The sequence below is a fragment of the Pteronotus mesoamericanus genome, unplaced genomic scaffold (assembly GCF_021234165.1).
Source record: "Pteronotus mesoamericanus isolate MK-2021 breed Mesoamerican mustached bat unplaced genomic scaffold, CSHL_Meso_final contig_20, whole genome shotgun sequence".
Lineage (NCBI taxonomy): Eukaryota > Metazoa > Chordata > Mammalia > Chiroptera > Mormoopidae > Pteronotus > Pteronotus mesoamericanus.
The window spans coordinates 93,370,380-93,385,339 of NW_026555085.1; the positions used below are offsets into that span (position 1 = coordinate 93,370,380).

The following is a 14,960-nucleotide window of genomic DNA, read 5'->3' on the forward strand; positions in this document are numbered from 1 at the left end:
TAAACTGGTAAGGATGGGGCGGAGCTTCTATAGGAAACTTGATGAAAATATTTATTACATTTTCTTATTATATAAATTATTAGAAAATCAAAATGCCAAATGTTAGAGGAGATATTTAATGCTGAAATTGTGGCAAACTTTTAAATTAAAACATTTCAAATGATCATAGAGTGATGAGCTTTTTTAGTTTTCAGGCTTGCAATACTTCATCCAATTCTTTCTCTAGCATTTTCAATGAAAATTTCTTCAAATTTTTGAGTCACCATTGATGAGAAATTTTATTCATAGAAAGAGGAGATTTCAACAGTGTGAAATCATTTTAAAATTGTATTAATTTCCTACTGCTGCTACAACAAATCACCACAAATTTAGTGGCTTAAAAACAACACAAATTTATTGTCTTGCAGTTTGTCGGAAACAGGTTTTAATGAGCCCAAATCAGGGTGTCAGCATTGCTGCATTCCTTCTGGAGGCTCTAGGGAAGATCTGTTCTTTCCTAGCCCAGCTTCTAGAGGTCCTTGTAGGCCCTTGACTTGTGGCTTCTTCTTCCCTCTTTAGAGCACGTCACCCCCACCTCTTCTTATGTTGTCATGTCTCCTTCTGATTCTGGCTCTCTTTTGTAAGGACCCTCGTGGTTATATTGGGCCCATCTGGATAACCAAGGGTAATCTTCCCCTCTCAAGATCCTTAACTTAATCACATCTGCAGAGTTGCTTTTGCCATGCAAGGTGACACAGTCACAGGGCCCAGGGATTAGGATGCGGGCGACTCTGGGTGCCACCATCCAGCCCATCATGCTACCGTCACCATCTGCATCAGTTTCAGCTATATTTAAAGAATTGAGCAGAGCTTCTGGTTCTGTACTTGTTGTGTGTAATGTTGGCATTTCTTGCAATAATATGAATTGATTTCTAATCCGAGCTACTTTTTTACATCAAGTATTTCAAAATAATGATGACTTTGCAGAAAGGCACGCACTCACAGAGCAGCCATCTCCTAGCTAACTGGGACCTGCTAAAATGGAACATCAGGTAGAGACAAACCTGCGGTAGCCAGAGGTTCTGAATTGCCCCTGAAATCTGAGGCCACTTAACTTGTCCCTTCCTCACCCCGGAGTGCTGTGCTGGCTCCTTGAGCTCTTCTGCGGCCTGCGGGTTCCGTGTCCGCTGCAGGTGGGTGGCTCTCTGCCGGAGCTCCTGAGAGCTGAAGGCCCAGTCCGCTGTGGCCCCCCCGGGCAGCCCTGGGTGATCAGCCTGAGTCGCCCTGAGAGTTCAAGGGTCCCACATCTCCAGACCCACTGTGGCTCCCAGCCTGGAATCTCTGAGGGAGGCAGGGAACATGTGGCTGCAGTTGTGGTCCAGTGCAGGAGCTCCTGCTGATTAGCTGTCTGATGTCCTGCGGGTCCCTTCACCTTCCTGAGCCTTGGCTTCTGCTGTTTAAAATGGGGATCACGGTTGTCATGGAAACCCAATGGGAAGAAGTTTATAAAGTGCTGAGCACTAAAGCTTCCATTAGTTTGATGCTAAAACCATGATGATGATAACGTAGATGCCACTATTTTGGCCTTTTTTGTTTCTCCCAGGTTAGGTTCTTAATTGTCTTCATCCTGCCTGTTTTCCACTATAGTCCTTAGGGCAGCTTTATGCAATAAACATGTGACTGAAAGTGTCAGTTCTCATGGTGGCTGCGTGGTGGCTGGATCCTGATAGAAGAAGAGGCCTTACCTGGCTGCTGGGTAGAGCCTTGAGGTGCACAGGGATGGGGCTGCCTGTTCGAGGATGTGTTATAGTTACACGGGGGATCCGCTGACTGTGGTAATTACTCTGGGTGGAAAACCTACTGGACTGAAACAGGAGCCGAAGTGATTCCGCCTCTCTTTGATCCTTCATCCCTATCTGCATGAGATTATATAATATGATTACAATGGATTCCTGAGCTAATTTGGCAATAATTCATATTTGTATTTAGGTTTTTATTACAGCAGTAGTGCACTGATCATTTGATTCCAAAAGTAATTTCCTCCTACCAATGTACCCTTGACATCCTAAAATGTATGTTCAGATTTAATGAAAAAAGATATATAACAGAAAAGGCAGTTTCTTATATCAGAAATACAAAGAGAGAAGCATTAATTTGCTTTTAAAATTTATTGGAAATGGAAGCCACTCTCTAAATCATAACTGATAACAGTTTAATTTGCATTTTTCAGTGTCTGATATGCTCATTTTTATCACTTGGGGTCAAGAAAGTATTTTCAGGATATTTTTGCCTTTGTTAACTGGCTGGGAGGACATTGAAGATATTTTTAAAGGTATTTTTGTAAATATATTTAAATATTGATAGTTAATTAAACCATTGGTTGGAATTCAGTGGAAAATACTTTTATTAAAGCTTAAATAAAGCTGTGCAAGCAGTTTTCTTCCATTACAGTGTCTTTGGGGCTGCGTTAATTATAAGAGCCGGAGCTATGGGAGATGTTTACCCAGCATACAAACTCCTCATTGTTAACCACGGCTGGTGTGTGCCGACAGCTGGCTCTCAGAGAAATGTAACCCATGGTTAATGGTGGAAAGGGTGGCATTAGCATAATTTTTTGGCAAAGACTAAGCTGGGGTTTCAGTGTTGCCTTCAACAGTGAGTCCTTCATTAACAGTGTCTTATCAGGGGCCCAGACTCCGCAGGGGAAGGAGATGCAACCTTACGATCATGCTGTAGGTAACCAGAATCCTGTGTGAAACGTCTGCTTCGGCGTAAGAGAGAAAAGGATATCAATTGCTTATGATTATGATTTGAAAAGAGCCCATGGAAGAACGGCTTTCAAAAGAATTGCTGATGTCTGATCAAAATGGACACAGTGTAGAGGTAGCTTTTTTGACATTGACACTAATGCATATTATGGTTGCTAGAAGAGGAATTCGAATTAAAACATCTTTGTTCTTCAGGGACCAATTCAGACAAAAATAAATCTGCTAATGCAAGACTTAAGAGTCAAGAATACATTAATCCCCTGAAGGTTGTGTAAGTTCATTTGCACATTACTAAAGCTACTTCAAATGATGGGGGGAGGAGATGTGTATCTTTGGAGACATATTAAGCCAGTTTTGGAAAGTAATAGGAAATAACAAATAATTACTTTATGTTACTATTCATCCTTAAAACAATAAGCTACTCCCTAGGCCTCAGGAGTCTCTTTAATTTCCTCAATAATAAAAAAAAATTATGAAATTAAATATAAAGGATAGAATTGGGTAATATAAGATGAGGAAATAGCTATCATTCATTGAGCACTTACTATGTGCCCAGCAGGCACTATGCTAAGTACTTTTATACATGTCCTGTTTCATTTCCATAACCTCAAATGGCAACATTAAGCCCCAGGGAAATTAGGTGATATTTCCAAGGTCACTCAACTGGCGAAGGGCATGTGTGTGAATTTTGAGGACAAGTCTTTTGTTCTGCAGCCTGCAGTGTTCCCTCTGTCACCCCTGAAGTGTCCTCTGTCATCAGTGACAGTCACTTCTATTAGCCGTATCTTCCTGAGTCCGTTAAATGACACCCGCCCCCCGCCACCGGGGCTTCTTTCCATTCTCCCTCTTACAAGAGCCACTGTTGCTATTTCACATACTTGGCACCCTGAGGAGTCTGTCCACTAGTCCTTCTTCATGCCAGGGCTTCTAGCAGTAGCTTCTTTATCCACTTGTGTTGGTTTCTATTGGGTTTCTGTGGGCATGTGTTAACCAGGAGCCCCCGTCTCCTCTCTGCTTTGGGTAAACAGCCTGGAAAAAGGGGAGCCTTGCTGGACTGGGACCAGACAGTGTCTCTGCTTCAGATTTTCTAGGGACTTTTTTCCTTTTAGATCCTTGTTGACCTCTAAAGTGTGTACAGGGATCAAATATTAGTGTCTTTGAGGATTAACAGCAAATATTAGTGTCCTTTGAGGATTAGTGTCTTTGAGGATGTCCTTCAGTTGTTTACATCGAGTGGGGCCTGGGGGTACTCTGGACAGATGAAGAATTATGCTTTTATCTCCCCTTTTTACCTTGAGATGAGAGGGGCACAACAGACCACAAATATGTTCTGAAACTATAACATCTGAATTTCTTTTTGGAAAGATTTGTGGAGTCCCCGGAAACATTTGGACAAACCACGCTCTGTAAGGGGTAAACCCAGAGTGCCTTGTGCCAGGCCGCTCTCAGGCAGCTTGTGAGCCCTGGCCCTTTTCAATTGTGTTGTGTCCCCTGGAGCAGGTGCGCCCAGGGCTGCCTGGCCGGCCCCCTCGGTGGTCGGGAGCCCTTCCGTGGGCACCGGCACTCCATCAGCATTCTCCTTGTGTTGAATCATTCCTCACAAAAACGGCGGTGGAGGGGTGACCCGTGATTACGATCAGCTTGAATAAGACCTGTTACTTCTAGAAAATGAGATTTGGCCTGAATCATGCAGTACGTTAATTTGTATTTTGTAGCTCAGTGATTCTCAACTCTGGCTGGACATTAGAATTAGGACTTCAGAAAATACCAAATAATGCCAAATGACTTGTCCCAGAATAGTTACATCACGACAGCTAAGGCGAGGCCCTGTGTCAACATTTTGATGACATACTGTCCAGCAAAGACTCTGGTAATACAGTCTAGTAAGTCTACAGATTGTAATCCCGTGTACTTGGATATCACCCCTTTGTACATTCACACATGATCTCTCAGGTTATATTTACAGCCTCCTTGCAAGGTCTCCATCATGAAGGGCTGGATGGGTAGGGTGAGATTGAGAATGTATTGTGATCGAGCTGGTTGCAAAGTCTGAGCTCCCTTGCTGGTTGCAAAGTCTGAGCTCCCTTGCTGGTTGCAAAGTCTGAGCTCCCTTGCTGGTTGCAAAGTCTGAGCTCTCTTTAATGCCATTAAACCGCGATGGTTTTGTTAGTGGTAGATTTGGTGTATAGCCCCATATGGTTTAACCCACATAGAGCGCCATGTGTAACCACCATTAGGATAGTTCAAAGGGCTGGAGTGTTGCTTCAGATCAGTAGCCACCTGTCTCCTTCACCCACCAGAGCAGCGTGGACAGGCTTGACTTATCTAAGAGGGTTAGGTCCATGCCAGGCCGAGCTAGTAATTTCTTGGCATTTTAGAGACAGGCCCTCCTGAAATTCAGATAGACTGATGATAGGAGTGGAAACATTGGGTGCGTATGCTCTTCCTTCTTTTCTGGCTTGACAAGATACTGTAATCCTTGATCCCAAAAGAAAGGACTTCAGATATGAAAAGGAAGCTAGAGGCAGAGTTCCAAAGGCTTGGGTACTTTCTGGAAAGAAATGAAATGATGTGCCTCCCTGGGCATCCAAAAATATGAGGTACAGCCTCACAGGGTGCGGGGACCTAGGAGTGGAGACTGGGGTCAGAAGGGGACATTCACAGGGCAGTGGAGCTGGGCGGCAGGTGAGCACTTGTCGTCTGTCCTGGCTCCAGACCCTTCATCAGCCCTCCTCCACATCTTCTTCCCAGGTTTACATCCTGACCTCCACGCTCAAAGGCCTAGAGGGCTTGGGTGTGATCTCCCTTCCTCAAAGCTTGACAGCCTCAGTAGAATCCTCCATAAAACTGAACAGCAGGAAGCTTCTTTGATGTTCCGGGAACCTCTTATGATAACAGCGCTCATCCTTTGATCTCCACAGCCCAAAAGTGAGGTCCGAAAATTCTGACAGCTTTGTTTACTTTGCACTAGGAAAGCATAAGACCCTAAAGTGAAAAGCTCTTCCTAAATACTGTCTAATAATACGTTATACCCTAGGAAAATAAAAACTTGCCATTTCCAGTGGAAGAAATTCACGTAGCTTTTCTTTTTTTCCTTTTCTGTACCTCTGTTATGAGCAAAAGGCATTTAGAGCCTCTGTCCTAAGAAGATGCAGGAACAGAACTGTGGACAGGAGGTCAGGGAGCTGCAGGTAGAGAGAAACACGAGGTCCATGGTGCAAGCGCCGGCGCTGGTCAGCCCTCTCCCTCTCTGTGTAGAAAGAAGTGAAGGCTTCTATAAGGGAGAGTGGCAGAGAGGACATTTGAGCTGAGCCTGAGTGAAAGGGGGTAGGGAAGAGCTTTTTCTGGCAGAGGAAAGAACTACTTCAAAAGGTCCCAGGCTGACAAGAGGCTGGCGTGTCCGGAGCAGAGAGAAGGCTGTCACGGCTGGTGGTGGGTGTAGTAAGAGGCCGGGCTTGGGTCCTGTGGGGTTAGAGACCGTACAAGGAGTTGACTGTTTTTCCTTAGAGAAACAGATTTTAAGCAGAGGGCTAACATGGTCTGATTGATAAGGTTAAAAGATCCCTATGATGGCTGCATGGATAAGAAAAAAAATCAGCGATCCGCGAAGAGACACAACGGCCCTCCTGGTGGCCCAGACAGGCTGGTAAAGCATGATCAGATTTGAGCAAAACTGTGAAGGCTGAGCCCATAGCACTTGTGACTAGGTTGTATGGAGCGGGTAAGGGAAAGAGATGAATCAAGGATGACCCTTGGGCTTTGGAGCCTGAGGGGGAAGGGATGTATCCTGTAACCTGACAAGGCCAACGGGGGAGGCAGAACTTCGAGGGGTGGAATCCGAGCAAAGAAAGGGTTCTGTTTGGCCCGGCAAAGTGTGAGTTGCCCATCGACAACCAAGATGAGGCGCTAAGCAGTCAGTATGTACCCATGTTGGGAGTTTGAGGTAGCAGTCAGGCATTTGTCAGTCCTTTCTGGAGTTTTTAGGGACTTTGGTTCTTATGGAAACTTTGAGTATTTTAGAAACATTTAGTTGTTTGAGCACTCTTTGATGCTTGAGATTGAGCCCTGGAGAACATGCCGGAGCATGCTGGGATCTCTCCCATCGCTCCTGGGAAGACACATTCATATGACAAGCACACAGGAACCCTCTGCAGCTGTCTCCACCGTATGATAGACGAACAATTCTGAGTATTTCTCTAGACTCAGGCAATTGTTTTTCTGAATTCTTTAATGCATCGCCTCTGTATTAAGTCAGACGTAGATATCATTTCCTGTTTATGCATGTCCCCAGGGGAGGCCAGCGCAGTCATTAAGATGTAACAAATTGTCCACATTTCGAAGGTTCCCAAAAATAACGCAATCGCAGGCATGCCCGGTGCTTGTGCTTAAGAGTCTTGTACATGGATATTGGAACCTGTTGTCCCTTTACGGTGTCCAACTGGCCAGTGAGAGTACAGTCCTTGTTGACATCAAGTGAGTGATACATCAGAGGGCTGCAAAAGGGACAGATGATGCCTCAGTATTAAAAAAAAAAAAAAAAAAAACAAACCTTTAAGCCAAACCCACTTATTTATTTTTGGATAAGTTTTCCCACTTGAACTGCCCTGGCTTAAGTTCTGCTTCCCCTTTTTATTCCAGTTTCTTAAGTCACTTTTGCTCTTTCCTGAAAAATCATCTTACATCTGCTCCAACAAGGACATTTACCTTATCCCCTCAGTTACTGTTCTAAGAGTCCTTGTGTTTCCTATATTTTCCATAGTTTGTCCTGTTAGGAAGTCTGGTAATCTTCACTTCTTGTGGAGATGATCTTCCCTGGGCTGACAAGTGTTACCCGCTTGAAGAAGAGTCTCTGATTATAATGACCCTGTCATTGGCTCCCCCACATGATCAAACGTGTTGCCAGATGGTCACACTGGCGGTGCCCGGGTTGCCAGAGATGTAAACACTCTAGCAGGCTTTTTGGATAGGCAGGTGCCCAAGCACCCTCTGGAAAAAACAGCCTTCTCTCCTCTCTGCAGTTTAACAGCAGTGTGACCATGAGCAAATTACTGGATTTCTCCAGGCCTCTATTCCCGCCTCCATACGTGAGGATAATTATAACCCACCTCTGATATTTGAATACAGTGAATGAATACCTTAGCAGAGTCCCGGCTACCTAAAAGGAACTCAGCCTTTAGTTCTTTCCCTAACCCCTCTGTGCCCTTGTTCATCAGGAAACAGTAACCATGCACTCTGAAAACACACTGGCCAGCAAGTGGCTGTTACAGTGAAGTCCAGTCGAGTTTTGGAAGCAAGCTAGGCTGGAAAGGTGAAAGAAACTGACCATCAAGACAAAGTGGAGAAACAGAGCAGTGGTTCTCAAAATGTGGTCCTAGGACTGGCAGCCTTGGCGTCACTTGGGAGCTTGTTAGAAGTGCAAATGTTCAGAGTTACCAAATCAGAGTCCCTGGGAGCAGGGCAAGGTAACCTGTGTTTTAGCAAGCCCTACATATAATTCTAATGCCACTGGTATAACATAAATTCAGCAGACATTGGGTGAGGAATAACAGCACGTATTTCTGCATGTATATGTCTGTGTGCCTACACACACATTGTATATACAATGTTTGTAAATGCATCATAGTACAGCAAAATCCTACCCACTTTTCTTTGGTACAGTTGTCTGAATAGTAATATATCTAGAATGCTTATCTGCAATGACTTTGTACTGAGTTCATTTTGGGTTTAAAACTATGGATGTATCAACTTCTTCTTTTCCTTCTTCCCTAGGAAATTCCACTTACTTGGATGACCATGGACCACCTCCTAGCAAGGTAGGGTCTCTGTTTGTGGTGTAAACCTCTTTTTCTTTTTCTCAGTACCTATAGCCGCCTACAACCCCGACCAGATTCCCTTGGCCCTGAATTGCTCACAAGAAAATAGTAGGTGACAGATGTCAGGTTAGTCTTCAACTTAGAGTATGGAGAGAAAGAAGCATTTGGAGGCAGCCAAAATGGGGAGAGAGGAGAGCTGCTATTTCATCAGCAGCTGTAGCTGTCCCAGCACTGGAGCCTTTGGCTGACCCCCAGTTCACTGCCCCCTTTGCCTCAGCATCCGTGCTGGCCTATGATGTGGTGCCCACAGCGTGGCCTCTCTGGGCCTTGCAGCCTTGGCCACACTCTCCTCTGCCCTCTTCTCCCGACCTGCCTTCATTGGGACACCCCACCCAAGGCTCAACCCTCAGACCCAGATTTCTCTGCCAGTGCCCTCTCCAGGCTGCATTTTTAAGGGTCAGAACCATTCAGTGAAATAGTAATAGAGTTCCGCACCATTGTCCAGTTTCTCGAAATCGATGAAAACCAAATATTGATCTACAAAAAAAAAAAAAAAAAAAATGAGAAAAACAATTGACCACTGAAGGTGATGCTTGCAAGGTACAGCTTTAAGTGCATTGTGAGAAGAAAAATCAACCACTAACCTTAAAGGCTGGGAATTTACCCTAATGTTGGCTTTTGAGTTTGGGATTTGAAGACCCCATTTAAGACCATGAGCTTCTGAATCAGGTGTTTCTGGGTCCACCAGTGCCTCTGCCACTTTCAGTGTATGACATTGGACAAATTACTTAATGGTTTGAGCTTCAGAGTTTTAATGTGCAAAGCAGGATTAAAAATACTGCCCACAGTGCAAGACACCTACAAGGATTGAACACGCTGATATATGACAAGCACTCAGCATCTGGTGCACTATGAGCATTAAATAAGTGGTGGTGAATGTTAAATAGACTGGAGTAACATTAAGACCATTGATGAATGGTACAGTAGCACTTAGCACATCCATGAATGTCTCTACCATGTGGTCCACTGCATATCGAGTGCCTACAATGATACAGGCACTAGGAATACAAATACGAGGCAAAACAAAATAACAACAACATAATAGTCCCTACCCTGGAGGAAAAAGGAATATAGAGGATTTGACACCATCTGAATTTAAGAACCATGCCTAACTCATCTCAGTATCCTCTTGTCCTTACATAGTACATTGTGGCTATTCATTTGACTTCCCTGAGTTGGACCATGCCATTGGAGCAGGAATCTAAATCAGGTATCCTGGCTCCTATTCTAGGTCTTTCCACTAGGCCAGTATTCTCAGACTTAAGCTTGCACCTGGGTTTCCTGGAGGCTTGTTAAAATACAGATTGTTGGGCCCAGCTCCTGAGAGTGTGTGATTTGGAAGGTCTGAGACAGGACGTGAGAGTTTGCATTTCTAACAAGCTCCCAAGAGATGCTGGTGCTGCTGGTCTGTGGACCATGCTTGAGAACAACAGCTCTGAAGGCCACGAATATGGACACACTATTTCCCTGGACATTTTTTGTGTTGGGTTTTTTGTTTGTTTGTTTTTTACTGCTAATTGCCTACAAAGAGTGGCATGGTTTATCCTATAAAGGCTATTTTTGAATATCATTATGAGTCCCACTGTAAATTTTCTTAGAGTGAAAACATATTTTCTTTGGTCAATAACCTGCCTAGGAGGGAGAGTAAGTCAGGGTGGGGAAGAAGAAAGGTGCAGGTGGCCTGCTTGTTTCCTTTATCACTAACTGTACTTCTTTCCCAAGTAGAGCCAAGTGCTCTCCAGGGAAGAGGATTTAGGTGGCTCTGTCTGTGGGACCCATCAGCTGTTTCTCTCAATGGCATGTCGGGACATTGCTTTGGGTTCCAGGTTTGATAAATGGGGTTTTACCTGTTCGGAAGACCCAGGCCCACTTCATATAAACTCATGTTCTTATACTCAGTCTTCGGGTGGCCATCTTGTCTGGCCCTTTGCTAGTCTCCTCAGTGACTGGATTCTGTGTTTGCTGGGCTCTCTCCGGTGCCACTGACGCTCTTCCTCTCTCAGTACATCTCCCCTACACCTCCTGCAGCCTGGTCTGCACCCCTCCCTCTTCTTCCACCCACAACTAATGCTCCCCTTGAGACCCAAAACCCATCAGGTCATATTAAATCATTTTAGACCAATTTCAGAGCAAAAGAGTTTATAAACTTTTCCAAGTTTGAAAATTGTGAATATAATCTCTTTAAACATGTGGAAGTTTATATAATGCAGACTCTTTCCCTATAACTGCATTTTCGTCATCTACAAGTGGAGTAGCAAAAACCCTCTTGACTTTCTAAGCAGTAGCCAAAATAAGAAGAAGAATATAAAAAATGGGTAAAAATAATATTGGTGTGTGAACATCTTTTCATCCATGCTTATTACTTCTGACAGGGTGGAAATGAATCCCAGCAGTGGTGAGGTCAGACTTCCAGATAAAGGTCCCTTGGGTGTCCCCTGAGGTGGGGCTTTGGTTATTTAGGTCTATAGACTCTTGGCATAGCCACCGCTGGCCATGGTGGCACCCAGAGGATAAGGACTGACACATGTGCGCCTCCGGAGTGAACCCCCCCACCTCGCAGGGGACTGCAGGACTGAGTCCATATCCACACTTTTCATCTTTGTTTAGCATTCAGAAATCACTTTTTGATGCCAAGACTGAAAGAGCTGCAAGCTAGATAAAAATAAGATTGTTAAGCCCTGAAAATGTACTGAGGTTTATAGGCGAGTTCTCATTTTATTAAAAGCACAGTTCTACACATTTCACATTCCACAAGTAATAGCCATTTGGGGAGTGGGGTATGTGCAGTACTGTACAGACAGAGCCCAGGTCTTCCTTGTCTCCACTGTTTTCATGAAAAAGAACCAAACGTTTCTGATTTTTACTTGTTTTTAAAATCTACTTTAACCACATGGCTCACCTCAGTTTTTGAGCTAAATCATTTAAAAACAGATGTTAATGTTTTCTTTGGTCGACCACTTTTTTGCTAGCATTTTGTGTGTGCGCAAAATGGTCTTTAAGATTAGAGCCCTACTAGGCATGAACATGTAGATCTATCTTGAATTAAATAGAAAAATACAAGTATAAAACAGGCATGAGACAGCATAGTGTGATCACACTTCTTATAAAATTGTGGGGGTATGTGTAGAAAAAAGCCTGGAAGGATTATTGTATTTTCTCTAGATGATGAGATTTCAGATTTTCACCATTTATTATGCTTTTCTGTATAATTTGAATTTACTAAAGTAATGTCCACTCAACCTGAAGGCCAGGAAAAAGAATTCCTAGTGCAAGATTGAACTTAGGCTGCAAACCTGCAGTACCCTGGCTCCTGAAGCACCATCTGCAGTTCTGTGGAGCCTCCTAGAGTGGCCTCCGCTCTGGAGGTTGACCCCCTCCCCACCTGGGTTCACTTCCCTGGAACGTGAGCAGCGAGCATTCGCAATGATCAGTCCTGCTGGTAACCAAGACAGTTACCATTTCACATGTGTTGGGTTTCCATATCTGAGAGATAAGAAGAATTGGTCTAAGCAACTCAAGGAAAATAAAATCATGCTCCATAGCTGATGTCTGTTGTTTCCTTTGTGCCAAGCACTCTGCCAAGTGCTTTGCATACATGTTTAGCTTTTATAAAACTATAAGAAAGGAAGTAATTTTTTAATCCTTATTTTAAAGATGAGGGAACTGGATGCTACAGAGACTGCATAACTTGCCAAAGGCCATGCATTAAGTCTTGGCCTTGGGAATCCAGCCCAGGGCTCTGTAGCTTCAGGCTTCATGCTTTTAACTAGTTCAAGATTACTAATTTAAGTAGAAATACAATAATTTTTACCTTATTTCTGGAGTTTACTCTTTTATATAAGTATTTGGGACCTTGACTAATACAATAAACAAGTTTTAACCCTCAGTATACCAGAAAAAGTAGTCATTGACATTTACCACTTGGGTCTAAAAGACCCTTAATTTTTTAACCATCTAGTGAATTTTTTCTTTTCTACCTCACCTTTTTCCTTCCAGTCACCTTTTATACATACATACCTTCAGTATTTGTCCATTAACAAACTGTACATAAAGTAAAATTTGGTATGTACACATCATAAAAGGTGGAAGATTACTGTCCCATATTCATTGCACAAAATGGATAAGCCAGTTTCTTGTTACAAAATTCTGATATTCTTCCTCATGATGACTAACTGCATGAGAATACCATACTTTCTTTTTGTCCCTAGACATATAGTGTTCAAAAACAAAACACTAATAAAACTGAAAATACAGTGAAAAAATAAATACAGTGTTCACCTTCTGGCTTGAGTTTTAGAGAATTGATCTAGGATGTCATCATCTGAATGTGGCCTGAGGTTTCGCTCTCATGATCAATTTTATCACCATCATTAAAGTCTTGAGTGCTGTTGTCCAAGTCTTGGTATTCACCTCTGATTCCACTAATGCTGTGAAATCTCTTCCTTTGTCAATTTTCCTCTCTTTGTCTTTAGATGCAGGAATGAAAAATTTTGAATTCTCCATTCTATTCAGTGGAAGTTAAAAGCAAACTACAAAGATCATGCCTCTAATCTTTTATATCTTTCAGAAAGACATACAGTATTTTGGGGGATGCAATAAGAAATATGAAAGGTGACGTGATAGTGATAATTGATTTCCCTAATTAATCATTCTTCTAGGTCTACACTGTTCAATGCAGTAGCCATTGTTCTCATATAGCTATTTAAATTTAAATTAATTAAAATTCAAAAATGAAAATTTAATTCCTTTCACTAGCCACATATCAAATTCTCTATGGCCACAGGATAGAATCGTTCCATTATCACTGAACAGAAGTATAGTTCTAAGACATTCCATCATTCTTCCATTTTTCTATTACTTTAGCATTTTTTAAAGCATATTTGGGAATAATTGATGCATCAGTTGATAGGTAATTATTCTAGGATGGTTAAATAACAAATTGTTTCAAGATATAGGAAAAATAAAGTCATTATAGGGGATCTTAAATTTTTTAAAGAGGCTAATGGACCCTATTTATATGGTAACTATAATATTTACTGTTATGATTATGAAATTGTAATTATATTATACCGGTCTATTATGCAATAATTGAAATGTAAAATGAGTTTTATTCTCTTTATTTAAAAAAGCATATTTTCTCTGGAACATCTCTAAGAAAGAATAAAGTCCAGAAATATTAATTTATACAAACAGAACTGCTCAAAAAAAAAAAACACAAACCCAAAACAAAATGGGCCCAATGGATCCTGATGGTTTATAGGGGGTTAAGAGACATGGCCGATGTCTACATGTGTACACAAAAGTATTTTGACATATAAGGTAATACTTATACATTATTTTTGTAGAAAAGGACTGTTATAGCTGGTATTAGTATTCAAATTTCTATTTTAAAATGGATTCCTTATAAGAAAGTTTACAGCTTATACTGAACAAGCAATCTCCAAGTGAATGAGAAGCCATAATATTAATCGAGATAATGTGTATAGGATCTAGCAGCATCTGGCAGTGAACAATTCAGTAAAGGTTGGTCCTTCTTGCCTACCCATCCCCTGGAAGCCAGCTTTCCTTTAGTATCAATTACTTGCTGAGCACCTACTCTGTGCGAGGGATCAGGAAGACACAAAAAATTCAAGATAATCTCTGCCATCTAATACTTTATAATCTAGTTGTATCTTAAGGTCTCAAAGAATCAAGGACTATGAAAACACATGGTTCTGTGGTTGACGTATTCTTTAGGTCAAAGACCTATATAAACCACGATTCATTCATTCAAGAGTTTGCTAAGCACCAGATTTATGTTGGGTTCTGTGCCAAGTGCTGAGGCGATAAAGCTGCAGAAGACACAGTCCCTGCCCTTTAGGAGCTCAGAGTCCAGTGGAAACGACAGGCTAGTAAACAGGACCAATTGAACATATTAAGTAAGTGCTAGGTGCTATCATAAGAATGAACATGAGTCTCCACCAGACCTCCTCATCTCCAGGTGAGATCCTGAAGGTTGAGTAGGAAAAACTAAATCAAAGAGCCTGGGAGAGAGGGGATTCTGAAGGATGGGCCTCACCACTGGGGTTTTAGGAGTGGTGGGTAGAAAACAGAGACACGAACTTCCTTGAGGAGCTTGGCTCTAACAGGAAAGAGAGAAAAAAAATATGATACCTTAGCCCTATAGTGGTCATGGCGATCTGAGAGATACAAACTCTTTTCTTAATAGATGGGGACCACATCAGCATAACTGAAGAGTAGGAAAGGAGTGGCAAGTCACAATTCAATCTGAATGGTATTACGGATTGAATTGTGTCCCCCTCAACCTCCAAAAATACGTTGAAGGCGTAACCACCAGAGT

The 14,960-nt window shown here is 42.4% G+C and overlaps 1 protein-coding gene across 2 annotated transcripts in view; it reads left to right on the forward strand.

Moving 5' to 3' along the window:
- UST (uronyl 2-sulfotransferase) overlaps nucleotides 1–14,960 on the forward strand; it is a 261,603-nt gene that overhangs the window by 98,138 nt on the left and 148,505 nt on the right. For both annotated transcript variants that reach the window (XM_054570089.1, XM_054570090.1), the window contains exon 2: nucleotides 8,517–8,560. In XM_054570089.1, coding sequence (XP_054426064.1) covers nucleotides 8,517–8,560 — 44 coding nt within the window. The remainder of the gene's footprint in view (nucleotides 1–8,516; nucleotides 8,561–14,960) is intronic.